The 22,385-nt window shown below is 36.8% G+C and overlaps 1 protein-coding gene across 1 annotated transcript in view; it reads left to right on the forward strand.

The window, feature by feature from the left end:
- Positions 1-22,385, forward strand: part of LOC106997768 (uncharacterized) — a 218,386-nt gene that overhangs the window by 140,275 nt on the left and 55,726 nt on the right. The window contains exon 6 of the mRNA XM_028847847.2: positions 14,895-14,971. Coding sequence (XP_028703680.2) covers positions 14,895-14,971 — 77 coding nt within the window. The remainder of the gene's footprint in view (positions 1-14,894; positions 14,972-22,385) is intronic.

The raw sequence follows: 22,385 nt of genomic DNA on the forward strand, positions 1-22,385 counted from the left end.
ACAGAGTTTCCCTCGGTGTGGCCACCTGGTGCTTTTGGGTTAGGGAAGGCAGTCTCTGGCCTCAGGCTGATCAGAGGCTTCCTGTGGGAAGGGAACATCACACCCTGGGGTCTGTTGGGGTCTGGGGGCTAGGGAAGGGATAGCATTAGGAGAAATACCTAATGTAGATTACAGGTGGATAGGTACAGCAAACCACCATGGCACGTGTATACCTATGTAAGAAACCTGCACGTTCTGCACATGTATCCCAGAACTTAAAGTATAATTAAAAAAAAAAAAAAAAAAAAAGGCTTCCTGTGTCAGCACTTGCAATAGGCCACCATTTGGCTACCTGTTGTCTCTCAATGGGGGAGGAACTCTCAAGTAGTAGGGAAGGATAATGCTTTCCCGGGAGGCAAGGAGGTAGAGAAGTTCCACAGTTGCTGTGGGACTCGCCTAGTGTTGTTCTGGCAAATTCCCTTTGATGAAGGAATGAACGTGCCAGCCTGGACCACTCTCTGCTGATAGGGTGAGGTCAGGAAATGTCAGGTCAGACTGGGGTCCTCTGTTGGTGGGGCAGCTTAGGATGCCCTGTCCTAAGTTGTTGCCCCAATTCTGGGGTCTCTCATTACTTTGCCTACCTCTTTACACCTTTTGGAATTCTCCTTTGATGACCTCTTGGATTAATTCCAGGGCTTATTTTGGACTTAGTGGGGAAAACAAAGCAGAATTGAGTTTGTGCCATCTTTTTCCACCTGGAAACCTTCCTATGATTTTTTATTATTTTTTTTACTAAGGGCCTTTCATCATTTTGAAAGTTTCTTAGCATTTTATTGAGGGATTGAGGGATCCAGAAGTTAAAAAAGTAGTAATTGTGGTAAAATATAGATAACATAATATTTACCATTTCAACCATTTTTTAGTACACCGTTCAGTAGCATTAAGTGGATTTACCATCATCCGTCTCCAGAATTGTTTTTTCATCTTGCAAAACTGAAACTCTGTACCTATTAAACAACTCCCCATTTTCCCGCTCCTAGCCTCCATAAGCTCTCTGCTGCTTTCTGCCTCTATGAAGTTACCTCCTATAGGTCCGTCATATAAGTGGAATCATACAATATTTGGCTTATTTCACTTAGCATAATATTCAAGGAAGAAAGGAAGTTTTAAATTGGTAAATCCTGTTACTCGCTGAAGTGTTTTAAAGTAGATTTGTGAAGTAGAGTATAAAATTAGTAGCTAAGTTGAGATTTTGAAAGTTGTAAAGCCTGGTACATAGTATGAATGCAACAATGTTAACTGTTACTATTACTTTCTGCAGGTTTTTTTTTTTTTCCTGGAGTCTCCCTCTGTTGCCCAGGCTGGAGTGCAGTGGTGCAATCTCAGCTCACTGCCAGCTCCACCTCCCGGGTTTACGCCATTCTCCTGCCTCGGGCTCCCAAGTAGCTGGGACTACAGGCACCCACCACCACGCCCCACTAATTTTTTGTATTTTTAGTAGAGACACGGTTTCACCATGTTAGCCAGGTTCTCAGCCACTAGCTGAGAATGTTATCAACTCATTACCTGCATTTGGGTAATTTCTAGGTTATTCACTGTTAATATCCCAATTTGATCTCGATCTCCTGACCTCGTGATCCACCCCCTCGGCTTCCCAAAGTGCTGGGATTACAGGCGTGAGCCACCACACCCGGCCTCTGCAGGATTTTATTATCCATGTTTCTTCTCTCTAGTATGAATAAAGTCTGCAGTGGGTTGTTGATTCACATTTCTGTTTTTGTTCTTTTTTGTGCTATTTTTTACTTTAAGAGCATCACCCTGCAGCCCTTATCTCAGTCTGCCTGTGGGAGATGTGCAAGGATAGACAGAGAGAACTCAGATGAGTCCAGATTCAATGGAGGAATGGAACCTGAATATGGGAGGCAGAGAGGCGTAAACTGAGATTTTGACTCTCATTTAATGTCCTGTGTCAAGTTCCTTAATCTCCGGGTCTTTGTTTCTCAGCTTTAAAGGTGAGATAATAGATCCTGGCATTATAAAATATTGGTAAATTGCTAATATTTACTAATATAATATGCAATAATATTAATAATTTATAATATCAATTAATATCAATGATATGATTGTATTATATATCAGTAAATTACTATTATATTGGTAAATTATTAATATTATGTATTATAAATTATTAATATCATTACATAATATATTAGTAAATATTAGTAATTTACCAATATTATATAGTGTCAGGGCCTGTTATCTCCCCTTTCTTGGTGAAGAAGCAAAGACTCAGAGATTATACCATATAATATTTGTATTACATTTTCGTAAAGTTTTGTACACCTGGTAGGTGCTCACAAAATCATCATTGTGTTACTGAGTTGACTCTCACAATGGCAGACACACAATTGCGTGTGTCTACACTCTGTTTCACTGTGGTGAAACGACTCGCTCTATCTCTATGTGTAATTTTCTCTTAGCAATAGGAACTTAGTAGTGGGTAAAATAATGTATTTTTCCAAATAGCTTTGGATGTTCTAAGTTTAGTGAAAGTGTTAACTGATGATAACCAGGGAAAGCTCATGAGCAGCATATTAAAATTTCTGCATTCTTTTATTGTGCTTAAGATGGAGAGTTTAATATTTTTGAGAATCAGAAAAAAAGCTGACTTTCATAAAAGGATAGAATCTTAAATATGGCAGAAATGGATGACACTTAAAGATTATCCTTGAGAAGAATAATGAAGTATATTCCTGCTCTTACATTATAATCATATTTTATTAGGTAAGATATACATGTAGGAATCTATTTTTATTTTAAGAATGCAGGCCGAGCACGGTGGCTCAAGCCTGTAATCCCAGCACTTTGGGAGGCCGAGACAGGTGGATCACGAGGTTAGGAGATCAAGACCATCCTGGCTAACACAGTGAAATCCTGTCTCTACCAAAAATACAAAAAAAATTAGCCGGGCATGGTCGCGGGCACCTGTAGTCCCAGCTACTCGGGAGACTGAGGGAGGAGAATGGCGAGAACCCGGGAGGTGGAGCTTGCGGTGAGCCAAGATCGCGCCACTGCACTCCAGCCCTGGCGACAGAGCGAGACTCCGTCTCCAAAAAAAAAAAAAAAAAAAAAAAAAAAAGAATGTAAAATATTCAGAGATTGCAACTAGATTGGGATGATGACAAAACTACTTACAGGCAATAAAGTTAATCAAAATAAATTAAATAAGTAACACATGCAAAAGTTTTTATCAACTGGAAAATGTTTTATAAATATAATGCATTATTCTCAATCAAATAACTGCTGGAATTCATAAATAGCACCAAAATGTGACATGGGCTGTGGACCAATGTGGAAAGATTGATCCAACCACTCAGCCAGTCAGTGGTTTGGACAGAGTGAATGTAGGGATGGTTTTCTTGCATTCCTGCTGCCAACTATATTAAAATATCCCCCAAATATTAAACCACTAAATTTCTTCACATATCTAGAAAACCAGTTCATAAAATATTAGGTAATCCTACCTTTTAGTAAACATCCTAGGCTTTGGAGATAATAATCCTGGCCAAACCTAAGCTCCATTTTTATAAAACTTGCCCTTTGTCACCAGTTACATTTTTGAAGATCAGTTTGTTCATCTGTACTTCCCAAGATGAAAAGAGAATTTCTTGTTTCTTGCCATTATGACACACATTTATCTACTTATGTTGGCAGCATCCATGAACTGTTCATAGGTTCAAACCGTGCCACCAGCTGAGAACGTTAACAACTCATTACCTGCATTTGGGTAATTTCTAGGTTATTCACTGTTAATATCCCAATTTGATACTTGGCTATAGTTTTGAATGTGGTTAGAACATTTTTTTCTTAACTGGAAACTAGATTTTTAAAAGTCACATTTCATTAAAAAAATGTTAAGCATTGATTTCTCATGTAGATAAACTCCTTAATACTAAGATTTTTTTCTGTGGTTACAATCATGGTCATTGCAACATGTTAGTTATTGAGAATTTGTAGTTTGGTGCTTATGTTGGCCTTTAAACTGTTCATTTGTACTGTGAACTAGATTATGTGCTTCTAACTGTCAGTTAGCTGAATGCATTTCAAGTCAATTTACTAAAATACTCACTGTTAAGCGGTATATTTGGACAGAGTTGACACCTTTGACATTTTCTAAAATGGCAAAAATAACTGTATTTAAGGGTATGATTTATGAATGCTGTGTGCCTCCACAACTTCTATTTGATTATAGTTTTCAGGTTAGCTGCTGAAACTCTTTCCATAAACTGCTGAAAGGGCACCTAATTAGTGCTGTGTGATCAGATATTTAACACAGACGGACACACACAAACACAGAAAAACATAATATCGATCCCCAAAACAATGACCCCCTTGTTGCTTCTTAGAATTGCCTTTGTCAATGGAACAGTTGGGACCACAGTAGAAGCAGAGAGTAAGGAAGAAGTAAGATTGATAGCATGAAACGGCCTTTATGAAACACATACTCGTGGGTATAAATAAGAAAAGCAACTTGCAATGATTAGAAAGTATTTTGAATCCTTAGTTGTCTTTTAGATTGCTGGCCTCTATTAAAAACTTCTTAAAATAATAGATAGGTTTAATTCCTCAAGCAAAAGAAAAATTATATCATTTTAAAGATTTTCCATATTTATTATATAGATGTGACTTGACTATGGGAAAAAAAGAGCAAATTCTCATGTATTGCAAGTTTTAAATGTACCAGGCTAAGGTTTACTTAATTAGAACCTCGAGGCAATAAAGGAGCCCTTTTTAAAATTCTGTGATTCTTAATATGCTAAATAATGCAAAGCTTCGACTCTTCAAGCATGAGACACACATCTGGCAGCTTAACATTTAAATTACAGGGGGGAAACCCTCACTTCAGTAGTAATTTTCTCAAAGAAAAGAATAAGGAATGGATTACAACTAAATTTAATTTCTTTTTAAATTTTCATCTTGTCTAATTGCAGGCATTTTTCTGGGTTCTTTGTATTCATATATTTTTACACATATTTTCTGTAGATTTTATTCATCTTTAATTTGAGATGCTTCTCACTATTAGAGCTCTTGAAAAAATGCGGTATATTTTACATAGAAAATTGTCTTGAGAAATCTATCTGATCTCAAGTAATAAAGACATGGTATAGAAAATAAAAGGAAAATGGATTTCAGATACCCATAAAAATATTTTTGGCAACATTTTTCAGTTGGCTCCACTTTCAAGCTTTATTTTTTGTTTTCAGTATTAATGTTTTCTCTGTTTTGTCATTTTCTGACTGGTTTTTCATGCAAAAGTTATTATAGGCAGCATTCTTTCTTTATATTTCTCCAAAGGACAGTGTCAGATCCTTGATTAATTTTACAAAGGTCATTTGGAAAAACCATTAAAAACATGCCAAGTAAAAAAGATTAGCAGAACACAGGGAAAATACACTTTTATAAACATATGCATTTATACAGAGATAGGGTGTTGTAACATTATACAGTTTTGACAAGTGTTTTCCTTGTGCACCTCATGTATTATTAAAAATATGACTGTTCCATTTATTTTTTCTGGGTGATACCAGCTGACACGTTCCCAAGGCATCAGCAGGTTAATGTTATTTGTAAACATTTAATCTTTTTCTCAATATACAAGGATCTGATAGTTAAATAGAATAGTAGTTCCATAAAATAAAGTGGATTTAAAGTGGACTTTCAAAATAATTAACCAATATTTGCATTACTAGCATATAACATGGGTGCTAGTTAGCTCATGACAAATTCTTATATTCATTTCTATTTTCTAATTAAAAAATTTAACAATATTGCAACCTCCAATTTTAGCTGTGGTAGAACAGTTGGTTCCACGCTAGCTCTTCTGCTGTAATCAACCATTACAATGGAAAGAATATATGGAGCAACTGCATTGGAACACTGCCATCAGAAGGCATGACTGTAATCCCTGAAAGAAGAGAAACTGATAAGCAAACGCTATGCGGTGAACAGTGACCCTCTAACTGGGTACAATATCCTAACTGTAGAGAAGTAGAATGAGGTCCAAGCAGAGAAAGTCCCACTGAGCTCAGGAAACAGAGTTCACCATTGCAGTTGAAACAGCTGCAGTCTGCAAAGTAGAACAGAGAACAGGAAGATGTCAGTATAAAAACTTCCCTCCCATGTTCTTGGTTGAGGATTATGCTGTACTTAACCACAGTAAGGCATACCAAGACTTTGCTCAGTGGCTACTTGCTAGAGGCTCCCGTAGACCTGAGAGCAGAACAGACATACTAGAATTCAAACAGAGGTGGAGTTCAAGCGCAACCAGAAGAGGCATGTTAATACCTCATTATCAGTTTGGTCAGAAAATTAGGATACCAAGTGTCTGCATATTAGACATAAAGAGCACGCTCTAGAGTAGCTTACTCTACACCCACCCAAAGAAAGCCCAAAACAAGCCCTGACAGTGTAAGCAGAGGAGTTAGAGCTTTGAGGTTGAGCTTTGTCAAGAAAGAGTGGCTTGGTGGCTTGGAAACCCTTGGGTGTTTGTTTGTTTGTTTGTTTGTTTGTTGGACCTGCTGTAACAAAATGTAAATTCAAGACTACAGGAGTTTAAAGGAGTCAGCCAAAAATTGAACTGCCTGCTAGAAAAAAATATCAACACCTTTCAGAGGAAGATAAGAGAATCCAGAGTCTTCACCAATGGCCGTTATACAATCTACAGTTACTACACATGCAAAGAAATGAGAAAATAAGAGCCTTAGGCAAGGAAAAAAGTGGATAAAAATAACACCAAAATGATTCAGACATTAAATTTAGCATGGAAAAATAGTAAATTATCCATTGCAAATATGTTCAAAAATTTAAAGACAATACTTTTCACTCATGGCCTTCATGAGTGAATAGACAGGGTGTCTCAGCAGCAACATGGAAATTATAAAATAGTAACCAAACACAGAACTGAAAATCCAAGAATTAAATGATAAATTTATTGCATAGGCTTAAGAGCAAATTAGGATGGCAGAAGAAACAATCAGTGAACTTGAACACAGTGCAATAGAAATTAATCTGAAGTAAAGAAAAGAAAAAGGTGGGAGAGGCCAGGTGGTGGCCTGGTGGTGGCTCATGCCTGTAATACCAGCACTTTGGGAGGCCAAGGCTGGCGGATCACAAGGTCAGGAGATCGAGACCATCCTGGCAAACACAGTGAAATCTCAGCTCAACTAAAAATACAAAAGTTAGCCGGGCGTGGTGGCGGGCGCCTGTAGTCCCAGCTACTCGGGAGGCTAAGGCGGGAGAATGGCGTGAACCCGGGAGGCAGAGCTTGCAGTGAGCCAAGATGGCGCCACTGCAGTCCAGCTGGGGGAACAGAGTGAGACTCCATCCCCCCACCACCAAGAAAAAAAGAAAGGAAAAGGAAAAGAAAAAGAAAAGAAAAAGGTGGGAGAAAAACTAAGAGAGACTCAGAGACTCATGGGGCAACATCACATATTTTGACATATATGTCAATAATGGGAATCCTAGAAAAGTATAATGTAATGGGAGAAAATATACATTAAAAAGCGATGACTGAAAATTTTCCAAATTTGAGGAAATATTTTGACTTATAGGTTGAATACACTCAGTGAACCCCAGAAGAGTAAATATAAAGGAAATCATACTTAGGGATATCATAGTCAACTGCTAAAGATCCAAATTAAAGTGAAAATCCTGAAAGCAGGAAGAAAGAAAAAAAAACACGTTATAGATAAGGAAACAATAATGTGAGAAATTGTTGACATTGTCAGAAAAAATAGAGACAAGAAGTCAATATAATGATATATTTTAAAACGAGGACAAAGAATGTCAATTCACAAATCTGTGTCTAGCAAAAGAATCCTATAAAAGTGGAGGGTGAAATAAAGACATTTTCAGATGAAGGAAAGCTGAAATAATTTTTCTTCAGCAGATCAGCACTATAAAAATGTTAAAAATGTTCTTTAAGCTGAAGGAACATAATACAAAATGATCTATACAGGGGAATAGAGGGATATCACAATTGCAGTATATGTGTAAATATGGAACACTAAGTTTTCTAATAATTTTCTTAAAATGTAATTACTTTTTAAATAAAATGACATTGTAAGGTGGGGTTATAAAGCATGTGTAGATAAAAGATACGACAATTGCTCAAAGGATGAGGGAGTGGGAACTGGAATTATACTGTTGTATACTGTGTGGTGAGAAGTATGAAGTGGGTAATGTGAACTGTCAGGTATAAAGTGTGGCAGTCTGTAACACTGACTCTAAATATTGTGGGATAATTTTAGGATGCATACCGTTAGTCCTAAAGCAAACAGTACCAATCCAAAAAATATAGCCAAGAAAATAATAGAGGAAACAAGATGAAAGACTAAAAACATATAAGAGTCACCCAAAATAAGGCAGGAATGGGTCAACAGAACAAAAAAACCCAGAGAGACAAAGCACAAATTAATAGCAAGATGTCAACACATACACTCAATCATATAAATAATTACATGAAATATTCAAGATTAAATAAATTAAAAAGCAGGGATTGCTAATACGGATTTAAAAGCAAGACTCAACTATATGTTGTCTACAAGAGATGCTCTATAAATTTAAAGACAGAAATAAGTTGAAAGTGAAAGGACTAAAATATGTATGCCATGGAAACACTGTATGTAAGAAAGCTGGTGTGGCTACACTAATATCTAATGTTAGAAATCTAGTAATAGACTTGAAAACAAAGATAAAGAAAGGGGAAGAATCATTAGGAAGACATACATTCCTAAATATACACTGAATGGCAGAAATTGAAAATTCGTGAAACAAAAACTCTTTTTCTTTGCTGGCATATTTATCAAATGATCCAGCAATTCCACTCCTATGTATTTGCCCAAGAGAAATGAAAACATTTTCCTACAAGAGTATTTGGATATGAATTTTCATAACAGCCATACTCAGAGTCAAAACTTTGAAACACTTAAATATGAAGAATCAATAAATTGTAGTTCATTTGTTAAAGGGAATACTACTCATCAATAGAGGAATGAAATTCCCATACAAGCAATAACACAGATGAATCTCAACTACTGTTCTGAGTGAAAGAAGCCAGAACCAAGAGAGTCAATACTGCATTATTATATCTATGTGATATTGTAGCAGAATTCTAATTTATCATGCTGGGGATCAGATCACTGTTTGCTAGTTCTGTGTGTGTGTGTGTGTGTGTGTGTGTGTGTGTGTGTGTGTGTGTGTGTATCTGTGTGTATAAAGGGTATAGGAGAACTTTTTTAATGTGATGCAAAAAATGTTTTAGATTTTACTTGTCTTGGGAGTTACATGGAATTATCCATTTGTCAAAACCCATTTAATTGCACATTTAAAATATGTACATTTTATTGTATATTAATTGTAACTTAACAATTCGATTAAAAAAATATATCAGTTGGATTCTGGTTTTCTGGAGTTAGCCAGAGGAAATGCAGGGTGTGTAGTAACAAAGTTGTCGGGGACATCCTCATCTGATGCAAGCTTGTAGAAGCTGCAAGGAGTGAGGTGGCCCTTGCCCTGTGCCCTAAACACCATGTAGGATTTGGGTGACAAGGTGAGAGCTTGTATGAAGGGGGTTTGCAGTGAACTCTCAATAGTCCTCCTGTATCTTAGCTCCCTAGCTTCTAGTTTTTTGGGTGGAATTCCTGAGTCAAAGAGTTTGCTTATTGTAAATGCTAATAGATGTTACTAGTCTGCTTTTCAAAAAACTTTTAAAAATACATTTTGACAAGCAACATATAAGAAAATCAATTTCTTTCCAACCTTTTTCTTAAAATGGCCTTTTTCTTCTTGATCCCCCTCCAGGCCTTCCATCCATACTTCCCTAACTCTTCAATTCACCTGCCCCATATAACCCATTTTATTTTATATTTAATATAATGGCATATTATATATATTTTACATATAATATTAAAAAATTATATATAATATAAAAATATATAAAAGAGATTATATATAATCTCCTTTTTGTGCAGTGATAAAAAGTACCTCTATAAATGTACATGTCCCTGTGTGTGTGTCCGTGTGTGTGTGTGTGTGTGTGTGTGTGTGTGTGTCTGGTTATATGGGGCAAGTAAATTGAAAAGGAATCAGGGAACTGTGAATGGAAGCCCTGAAGGGGAATCTAGAAGAAAAAGGCCATTTTAAGAAAAAAGGTGGATGTATATTTTATGACTTGTAGAGATGACCATAATGTCTTATTGAATGGAAAATAAAAATTTGCAAAAAACCAAAAAGCATATGCCATGAATTTATCTCAGTTGAGTGTCTCTCTTTCTCTCCCTTCATCCCCCATCTGCCTGCACCTGCAGAGGTAGAAAGCAATGAAGGCTCAAGCTAGGGTTATGGAGAAAGGGAGGAAGAAATGGCCATTAAACTACTGAACGAGGTAGAAGATAATGTGACAAGGCATTAGATGTGGATGACAATAGAGTAGGAAAATTCAGGCAAGACAGAGAATTTTGAGTCTGGGTGGAAGGAGAATAGCAAAGTCATGAAAAGAGATAGAAAAATACGAGAAAGGAGCCCTTGGATAGGAACGAGCATCAGTTGTGTTTTGCATGTCTGAGCCTGAGGTGTTGGCAGGACCCCAGATGCCACGTCTACCCACCTGGCAGTGGGAAAGCATGCAAGAAAATCATACAAGTACCCCAAAAGTTCTTTGTTTATTTATATTTTGTGTATGTATGGTTTGACTATTTAGTGTGAAAAGGTTTTGTGAGCTTATAAGTAAAAGGAGAAACAATGAAAGAAAACATTGATACACAGGACTATATAAGACTGAAAATTATATCTTATTTATATACACACAACTCTCAAAGAAATTAAAAGACACGTTGCAAACTGAGAAAAATATTTTGAACCATCACATCAGGTAGAGTAATATCTTTAATATGTAAAGATAAAAATTACAAAGAAAATATTAAATGTTACAGCTGAAAAATTTGGGGAAATGGCATGGAAGGGAATCTACATAAATGCTCTGCAAACATAAAAATATTCAAATGTATTAGATTTCTAGGATTTCCAATTAAAACAACAACGAGATTTATTATTTTGTCCACTAAGCAGACAAGTTTTGGCAGGCCTGTGGATAATTAGATACTTTCTTGCATTGGCCGTTACAATATAAACTTTTATAATTCATTTTATAGAGCAAAGACAAAAAACCTTAAGCATTTGATTTAGTATCCCTGATCCTGAATACTCATTTCAAGAAAATAAGCACAGAAGGACAATAAAATTTTTGTAAAATATGTGCAACATGATATAAATATTAACCAAAGGGGGCTGGTTAAATACAACCATATTATGTATTACTGTTCAGTCATTAAAAATTACACATTGGGGAATATTTAATAATCAGTAAAAAACACAATATATTAAGTGTATAGAAAGATGCAAACTACATATATGATACGATCACAGTTTGGTAAAATATTGTATTATAGATACATTTATATAACATATAATAATTTCATGACACATATGACATAAATATTACATAGCATATATAAATAATTATCTAATATACATATATTGCTATTTATGTTTTTATAAATAGGAAGATCTGTTGTAAAGCAAAGAATATTTTACATGAGAACCAAGAAAATATTAAAGACTTTTAGGAGTCTCTCTCTTTGATAGAGACTTTATTACCCTAACAGGCACACCATCACTACATTTTAGTAACATATAGGGATGTAAGTCCTGTTAAATTAGAAATTATTTCTAGTAGGGAGATTTCTAAGATGGTCTTCCAAAGATGTTCAAGATCTAATCCCCAGAATGTTTACACATCAGCAGAGAGATTATCGGGGTGAACTTAATCACATGAACCTTTAAAACTAGAGAACATTCTTATGCCGGTGGCAGAAAAAAAGGTTAGAGAGATTCAAGCAAGGAAAGGACACAACCAGTTGCTGCTGACCTGAAGGCCATGGGGATCCCATGGAAATTAGGAGAAGAGAATGAATTCTGCCAACTTTCAGTAAGCCTGAAGAAGACTCCAAGACTCAGATGAGGGCTGCAGCCCTGGCTCACACATTGATTTTTGGCGTGGTGAGACTTAAATAGAGTAAGCAGCTGAACCTTGCTATGCCCAGCTGAGCCACAAAAAATGTGAGACAATAAAAAGATGTTGTTTTAAGTCACTAAGTTTGTGGTAATTCATTCCAGCAGTAATAAAATGTGTCCAATGTTTAAATGTGTGTATAAGTAGAAAATGTGGTGTGGCTTCTCAAGTAGGATACAGCAGAAGGATGAAATGCAAGGCCTTGGTGGTCAAAAAGAACTGGCACTGAATTTCAGATTTTCCTCTAATTGGCTGTCTAATTTGAGGGAAGTTCTTTGATCTGAGTCTCAGTATCCAAATGTATCAAATGGGGGAATGGTAACTATTTTAACGTGTGTGTGTGTGTGTGTGTGTGTGTGTGTGTGTGTGTGATGTAAACAACATAATATATACAGAGTTCTTAGAAAATACTAAAAAATGCATTCTATTATTATTTCATATTTATATTCGTTATTCCAGCTAGAAATTATACACTAAGAATTTAAATTATAAGACTTTAAAAAGAATAATACATTAAAAATATATGCTAAATATATAAATAGTGTAATATTTAAATAATATTTAATGTAACCATCAAGTCACCCATTATAATATATAATAATATGTCAATTATATATAAATATTAAATTAATCATTAGATTATAATTACATATTATATACAATATATAATTATATATTTGTTTTAACATATGTTTATGTATGTTTTATATGTTTAATATAATGTTTATATGTAAACATTATATATAATAATTATATGATTAATTAATATGTAATTAATTTATGATTAATATAAATTACTATTATCAAAATTTTATATTTAAATAATATATTTAAAACCTAAATAAAAATGTTTTCTACACTACTTTTCCTTCTCCTCCCTTTCTTATTGTCATTTTGACCATAACAATCTCACTACCAACAAATGCTGTTTTAGACCCAAAGAAAGGTAGCTCTTCCAGGGATCTATGTGACTGAAGTATCAAGTGTCTCAAAGAAGATGTGCCTGACCCATCTGAATTTCCATGGAGAAGGATATTTCTCAGTATCTGCCTTTATCTTGGTGCAGGACACTGGAGGCAGTGTCAAGAAACACAATGAGACATCACTTCCCAAAATGCTTGCCCCACACAGACCTAGACTGGGGATCAAGAAGCTGGCGGGGTCACCCTTTGGGAAGAAAAGATTTCTGAAGCATGCAGACACACAGTCTATGTTCTCAGAATCTTACACTTCTTAAATCTCATTGTGAAATGTCTACAAGGGGCCGGGCGCTGTGGCTCATGCCTGTGCACCTAGCACTTTGGGAGGCCAAGGCGGGCAGATTGCCTGAGCTCAGGAGTTTGAGACCAGCCTGGGCAGCATGGCAAAACCCCTCTCTACTAAAAATACAAAAAATTAGCCGAGTGTGGCAGCTCATGCCTGCAATCCCAGCAACTCGGGAGGTTGAGGCAAGAGAATTGCTTGAACCCAGGAAGTGGAAGTTGCAGTGAGCTGAGATCATCGTGCCACTGCACTCCAGCCTGGGCAACAGAGCAAGACTCTGCCTCAAAAAAAAAAAAAAAAAAAAAAAAGTCCACAAAGGCAATTTCGAAGGACAGGGGATGACACCATTCAATTCCTGGAGGGAGAAAGGGGGACAGAAAACAAGGCTTTGACTGCTCACAACACACGCTCTGTTTTGATAAAAAAAACCTTTCAGGTCAACCCCCACATCAAAGCTGTGGCTGTCCTGAGGCACTCCAAGCACCAGCATCTTCTGGGCCAGGATATTTGTCACAAGACCCTGGGGATAGACCTTGCCATATGGGTTCAGTGAAATGAGTGGTCAAGACAATGACTTCGGAGGTATAAAGCTGTAGGAATACCTGCTTATAAGCGCTCTTGCCATTTATTTATTTATTTTTCCTTTAAGCAACATCTGATTGGTTCGGAAAGTACTCTGTGTCAGGCACTGTGTGAGACACTATAGGAAAAGCAAGGGTGAAAAGATACCTTGTCTCTTAACAAGTTTGCAATCTAGAACAGTGCTCTCAACTGGCCATGTTTTGTCCCAAGGAACATTTGGCAAAGTCCGGAGACATTTTTGGTTGCCACGACTAGTGGTTGGAGGTTAGGTAGAGGGTGCTGCTGGCATTGAGGAGGTAGAGGCCAGGGATGCTGCTAAACAAAGCACAGGGCAGCCACCACAACACAGAATTATCCAGCCCGCTATGTCAATAGCGCCCCAGCTGAGAAACCTTGATATAATCACGCAAGATATGTCAAAGATACCTAAAACTCTGTTTTCTGGGCTTACATGTTCAATTAAGGAGTTCTCTTTTTTGTTTTTAATATTATATTGCAAAACTTATGAGTCAGCTTCTTGGGAGAGTAAGTAAAGTGAGAAGCACTGGTTGCAGGCAGGGACCAAATCTCCCTAATCTCAGAGTTTCATATTGAACCATTGATACAAGGTGCAGGAGGGCTTCCTTGAAAACGTGATCCCAGAAACATAGCTGATGATAGAGAATCCTACCCAGATGAGGTAGGAAAGCAGACCAGACACAGCTACTGCTTGTAAATTGTATCCCGTGGTATGGCTGAGGGTAGAGTTCTACTTGAAGTTCATACACTGGCTGAATTAAAACCAGGGACATAGCTTAGGGCCTTCGTTTGAGAATTGTTTCTTCCACCCCCATTTGTCAAGGCATATATAAGCTCTTCGATTTCAGTAGTGTGAGCTTACACATCCTCTGAAGTGAAAATGTGTCATATATTTTTTCCACCTTTTTGTTTTTAACCCTAGGGAGCATTACTAATAAAATCGGTCCCTGTTCTATGGACTATGATCCCAATCTCTTAAAAGAAGACCTACACTCTCAGGTAAGATGAAGGCTGTAGAAGTTGGCTTTGGAAAGACCATGAAAACAGCAGCCCCTGGTTATAAACTATGATTTCTTAAAATGTATTTCCAGGTAGAAAGTAATTTGGTCTTCACAGCAGGTTTTGAAGTGTGGGATGTGGTAAAGTGGCTGACGTTTTGAGAAATCAGCAATGCCAATAAATTTTTATAACATTGGAATCAGACTTCTTTAAGCTATTGAAGACTTCAGTTAAATTAATCAGCCTACAAGACTCTTTTCAGTTGGAGCAGGATGATTAGAAAATGTGCTGATTGTGCTGTGTTTCAGTGATTTATTTGGCACGATCATAGCTGCCATGAAGTCTGTATAGAAACTATCTTGGTAAACTTAGATAAATTAAGTAGACTGGATTTCCAAAACATTGGCCACATTAATATTACTTGTATTACTGGATCCAGTTTTTAGATACTTAACATTTTAAAAATCTGTATCTGCCTAGACCGGGTGACTTTGAATTTTAAGTATTTAAAAAATGTAGCTTGGCTAGAAAATTGAAGTAAAAGAACCCGACCCACCCCTACAACCTGGTCCCTTTGTGTACAGGTTATCTGAATCATTATCTTAATTGATACCTTCCTGGCTAAATGCATATAGTTCTACAGGGCCATCTTTCACATCTTGCTCTCACTACTGACATTAAAGTAAATCTTTTCTTTATTAACCTCTAAATTGTGGGCCATCATTTAATCAAATAAATGACTGTGTTTTTAATGTTCAGGTGACTACTTACAGAATGTACAATTGTGATTGCTTCTATATTGCAGACTTTTTACATTGCAGACCTTCTATATCACAGGCTATATTAAAGATAAAAGCTCTGAAATAAAAAGTTTAGTGAAATCTGTAACAATGAGAGGTACCATTTACTGAGAATTAGGACATTACTAGGTGCTGGTGAATTTTTTCAGTCTACAACAAATGACTCATCTTATTCTCACAGCGAAATAACGAGATAGATATTGGTATTATCATCATTATCCCCAACTTAGAGATGAGAAAAAATGAAGCATGGGAAAATGAAGTAAATTAACCAAAATTATATTACTAATTAAAGTATATAACTGGGTTTTGAACCCAGACTGTCTGGCTCTAGAATCCCTATTTGTAGCAATCATGGAAAAACATAAGTTATGTGTGTTAGCCAGTTATGTTTTCTACTTCCTGGTTTTTATAATCTTCATTTCAGGTCTAGGGTATGGAAATCACGGGGCAATCCTCTAGCAAATAAAAAAATGGGTGAATAAATATCACATTCTTTTAGTACATATTATGTATTCAGGTCATGTTACATATACTCCGTGAGAAACTAATGAAAAAAGATGTTTGTGCGACTTCTACAATACTATGGGTCTAATACAAGCCTTTTAATTATTTTTGTAAAATTCTCATAGCAGTCGTTGACCATAAACTTTGGGATTAGAAGCAAGGCTAAAGTAGGTAAGGTGAGAATGAATATGTTCACTCTAAAAACCTAAAACTCTCCCCCATATTTTCTGAGTTTACATGTTCAATCAAGGAGTTCTCTTTATTATTATTATACTTTATGTTCTAGGGTACATGTGATCACGTGGGCTTCATCCCTGGGATGCAAGGTTGGTTCAACATACACAAATCAATACACATAATCCATCACATAAAGAGAACCAAAGGCAAAAACAACATGATTATCTCAATAGATGCAGAAAAGGCCTTTGACAAAATTCAACAGCCCTTCATGCTAAAAACTCTCAGTAAATTCGGTATTGATGGAACGTATCTCAAAATAATAAGAGCTATTTATGACAAACCCACAGCCAATATCATATTGAATGGGCAAAAACTGGGAGCATTCCCTTTGAAAACTGGCACAAGACAGGGATGCCCTCTCTCACCAGTCCTATTCAGTATAGCGTTGGAAGTTCTGGCCAGGGCAATCAGGCAAGAGAAAGAAATAAAGCGTATTCAATTAGGAAAAGAAGAAGTCAAATTGTCCCTGTGTGCAGATGACATGATTATATATATAGAAAACCCCGTCATCTCAGCCCCAAATCTCCTTAAGCTGATAAGTAGCTTCAGCAAAGTCTCAGGATACAAAATCAATGTGCAAAAATCACAAGCCTTCTTATACACTGATAACAGACAAACAGAGAGCCAAATCATGAATGAACTCCCATTCACAATTGTTTCAAGGAGTTCTCTTTTGATTTTATTTTTAATATTTTATTCTAAAACTTACGAAGCAATTGCTTGGGAAAGTAAGTTTTTCCCTGGGGTCCAGGCACATTGGGAAGGTGTCTTCATGCTGAATGGCTTTCAGAGGCAGCACGTACATGTTGGGACCTGCATCTCAGCCCCATCAGTGCTGTGGGATGACAGAGCCAGGACACACCCAAATTATAAGCAACCAAGTGTTACGGGTAAGGGCATTTATACCACCTTCTAAGCATAGAAATACCCCTCTCTTGACAATAAACAGTCTCAACCTGAGACTCCACACTCCAATTTAAGCATTTTATTTTTTCTCATGTTCTTATAGTATCAGGAATTAACTTGGATCTTCAACTAATTTTTAAAAATTCTAACCTAAGCAGTTCATAAAATGGCCGTGGGAAAATAAGGTTAGTGTTGCACTTCAAATGTGAAGCATCAGTTTTTCAAATGTAAATGATCAGAGAACAGTTTACATGTGTGATGTCAAGTGGCCAGAGATGCTAGTCATCTTCCAATGGGTAGAAACAGAAGCCCGAGGGACTCAGTACTTGAGGGGTCTCTCTAGCATATCCTGAGCTACCTAGCCAGGGATATCTTGTTTTCCTCTGTGTACATTAATGGAAGCCTGTCCTGTGAAATTCTCTGATGAACACATCAGGCATGAGTTAAAGAAAGGGGAAAGAGTATTTCTGCTGGATGGTCTCAGGATTTAGGCTGAATCTAATTTGGAGCTATGATTGTTTTTGGATGATGGTAATAGCACTGATGGAAATGAACCTGATGTCATATTTATTTGCTTTTGATAGTTCAGGCACACCTGGTGTTTGTTGTTGTTATCTAGGACTTGCAATTCTGTGATCTTATTAACACAAGCCTCTTAGCAGAGTGTTTCCACCGCAAACCTTCCTCCCCTGCCTTCTTAAAAACTGGTGAGCATCACTTAGGCCGGCATGAAAGCTTCCACGGCTGCTCACTTCTGATCTTCCCAGGGCAGTTCAAAAGCATTTGTAATCCTCTGGATTCAGCCCTTTGTTCACCATTTCCTCCTTCTAAGGCTTTCTCTTTTGATGAAAACAATCCCCTTGCCCTTCATCTGGCCAGATGGGCAGGTGAACAGTTCTCTCCAGAGACCCACAGAAAAACCCTGTGAGGGGTTTGGAGAAGAAATGCTGCTAAGTGGAGCTTCACTGTGCTGACACCGTAATACCAGTGCCCTGGTAGCCCTGCCTGTGAACTGCCAGCTCTCTCTGCACTCACAGACTTATCCTCTCACCAGTTCGTGGCCCTCATCCTTCTCTGTAAACTGATTGGCTCATGAAAGGAATTATGGCAAAGGGGCAGAAACCTCTGGATCCTCAACTAATTTTAAAGTTCCATTACTGGGTATATACCCAAAGGATTATAAGTCATGCTACTATAAAGACACATGCACACGTATGTTTATTGCAGCACTATTCACAATAGCAAAGACTTGGAATCAACCCAAATGTCCATCAGTGACAGACTGGATTCAGAAAATGTGGCACATATACACCATGGAATACTATGCAGCCATAAAAAAGGATGAGTTTGTGTCCTTTGTAGGGACATGGATGCAGCTGGAAACCATCATTCTTAGCAAACTATCACAAGAACAGAAAACCAAACACCGCATGTTCTCACTCATAGGTGGGAACTGAACAATGAGATCACTTGGACTCGGGAAGGGGAACATCACACACCGGGGCCTATCATGGGGAGGGGGGAGGGGGGAGGGATTGCATTGGGAGTTATACCTGATGTAAATGTCGAGTTGATGGGTGCTGACGAGTTGATGGGTGCAGCACAGCAACATGGCACAAGTATACATATGTAACAAACCTGCACGTTATGCACATGCACCCTAGAACTTAAAGTATAATAATAATAATAAAAAAATAAAATAAAATAAAAAAATAAAGTTTCTAACCTATGCAATAAGGAACCCTGAGCTTTGCTACCTACCATATGACACAATTAAATAGGGTTATATGTCATAGGCTTAGATAACTTTGAGACTTGGCTCCTATAACATTTTTTTCATGGCAGCTGCAAAGAAATGCGATAATAACTCACAAGAAATGGAAGGGTGTTAAATATTCAATTGATCACTTATGCTGTATAGGATATGGTACCAGATACTACTTATATCCTTAGCATTGTAAAGCATTTTACATGCTATTCTCACACCTCCTGGAAGAATTATACATACATAAATTATATATATGTGTAAATTATACGTTATATAAATTATATATGTATAATATATCTAATATAATATATATGTTTCTCTTCATGAGTGTCTTATCTCTATTCTTTAAATTTAAAACTTCAATTCATGGACTTTAAATAATCCATCTGTGTTCACAAAGTAGTAAAAAGACTTGAATGTGTCTTCTGATCACCACCTGACTACTCTTTTTGCTATAGCACTATATATTTTAGATTTTCAAAATTCCTTAAAACACTTTCGCCTCTCAGTTTGCATTGCGTTGGAAGAAGGTTCATTCATTGTTTCGTGACCAGTGTTGTATTTGACCACCAATATTCACAAACCAGATTTTTAGTCTACGAGTTTGAAAATCAGATTCTAAATTTTAGCAACTTATATTTAAAGATTTGCTTTTGATTTCTGTGGCAGGTCAGTATATGAGTAACAATATACACAACATATAAAATACGATGCTTTGGAATAAATTTGTACCACCAATTTCTATTTTAAAGTATAGATATTAATCTCTTTAAAGACATTGCTGTTGAAAAAAAATTAATGATGATGTTCTTAGGGTTCAGAATACAGATAGGATTTATAGTTGTAATGAGGCAGAAAATCTAGTTTCTGTCTTCTGAGTGCTGACAATATGGTTCAGGCATTGTTTTTCAGGCATATATTTAAGATATACATTTGTGTTTGGAAGACTGTTTATATTATGAAAGTGCTTCCATGTGAACAGGCTTCATACATCCTGGTACTTACCCGGGAGTTTCTCTGCACACACTTACCTTTTGTTTTGGAATCAGAAGTTATTTCTTTATATTTTTGTTCCTCTTTTGAATCAGTTATTTGGAGATGAACAAGTTTCCATGACTTTATGTCTTCCCAAAAATCCATCTGAAGGAATTTTTAGTGCCTTAATTTAAATATTTCTTAAAGGAAATATAAAAGTTCAAGAAATGTTTGCAATAGTTAGTATTCACCGATGTTTTTCTTTATGACTTGGCAACTAGAGGTAATGTCCACTGTTGCTGTTATTATAATGTAATTACTTAATAAAATGGCCTCTAATTGCTGTTTCTTGAGATCTACCATATGCTTATAACCACGTGAAGTGTGTGGAAGACAAAGAAATATACTACATCCCATTTCTGCCATGAATTTAGTTTGAAGAAACTATGTAGATATTCATAGAGAAACCAGAAAGAAAGCAATTTGTGCATTGTATCATGAAAAACCTTTACTTTATCAAATCAGCAGCTTTGGTGGGTAAACCAAATGTATGGTATAGTTCTTGGTAGCCATTTCAATCTTCTATTGAATGAGATTGAGTAAAGTATCTAAGCAACTCATCAGGAAATGCCATCAAATTGAAATTTTAAAGTTACAAAGGCCTTTTTTTCAGCAACCTGGCAAGGTGTGCCAATCAAATATATATTTAGTTGGGACAATTCAAAGATCTCATATTTTTTCAAGAATCTTGGTACTCTTTAATTTACTTAGGGATGGAGTAATTAAAACTATCAACATTGAATAGTCTACTCAAAAATACTTCTATGCTATAGAAGCTAAAATAAAGGACCACAATGAAAGACATTTACTTTAAATTGATATCTGTCATAACTGGATTTTCTTCTTAAGGTAATCAAATTGATCAATTTTATAATAAAGGAAATGAAACTCGTTGAGTTCACTGGGGATTTGACGACACATCTCATTCACCTGAGTTTCATGCTTAGGTTTTCCTGGCTACAACAATCTGTCAACCCAAAGCAACATTTTGCGATTTCAAGCTGTTCCAACTATGAAGTTGTGCTAAAACTTGTGTGGGCTAATATTAAGGAATTTCAACCAAACTGACCTCTTACAAATAATCATTTAAAATGTTTGACAAGGGTCTAAAGAAAAGAGAAGAGAAGAGGAGTTTTAACAAAACTATCTTATAAATGCAAGTCATGCCTGATTTTCTGCTTCTCTAGACTAATGATTTTCAAACTCCTTATCAGCACATGGGTTAGGCCATTCTTGCATTGCTATAAAGAAATACCTGAGTCTGGGGAATTTATAAAGGAAAGAGGCTTAATTGGCTCATGCTTGTGCAGGCTGTATCAGCATAGCTGCAGCATGTGCTTCTAGTGAAGACCTCAGGAACTTTACAGTCATGGCAGAAAGCAAAGTGGGAGCTGGCACATCAAATGGTGAGAGCAGGACCATGAGAGAGATGAGAGAGGTGCTACATACTTTTAATCAACCAGATCTCACAAGAACTCACTATCTTGAGGACAACACTAAGCCAGCCATGAGGGATCCGCCACCTTGATCCCAGAACCTCCCCACTGTGCCCCACCTTCAACACTGGGGATTACATTTCAATATGATGTTTGGAGGGGACAAACATCCCAACCATGTCAGTACCATTTATAGTAAAAGCTTAGCAGGAGACCCCAATAAATAAAACAGGTAAAAACCGAGCTTGTAGGGTGGGAGAGGAAGGAAGAGCCCTGCTAGGTTAGCTGCTTCCACTTCCAATTCCCTGCCATAGCAGGGCCCCAAGAACCCTTAGGTGAGCCACAGGGCTCAGTTTGCCTTCTGGACCCATCATCACAGGTTACATCATTTTTCAAGTTCTAGGAAGGAGCTCCATAGACATCATGCAATTCCTGTGCTTGAATGGATGCTGTTGAGAATCACAGGCTGGGGGACTCAGGAGCCATTAGTGACAATGCTACAATGAAGTAACCTGCCAGAGCACAGAACAGAGGCAAAGAGAGTCCTGGGAGCCTTCAAGTCCTTGATTCTTGTGTTCTTGAAATTCAGCAGAATTTCCTTCTCTTTTCCTTCTCCATAGACTTGTTGTTCAAATCTCCCTTCAAATTACTCTGTTGAGAGCCAGTTCAAGTTGCATTTATTTCACTTGCATGCAAAAGTCCTGATTCAGTACAACTACTGT

This window comes from Macaca mulatta, chromosome 4, assembly GCF_049350105.2.
Source record: "Macaca mulatta isolate MMU2019108-1 chromosome 4, T2T-MMU8v2.0, whole genome shotgun sequence".
Classification (NCBI taxonomy): Eukaryota; Metazoa; Chordata; class Mammalia; order Primates; family Cercopithecidae; genus Macaca; species Macaca mulatta.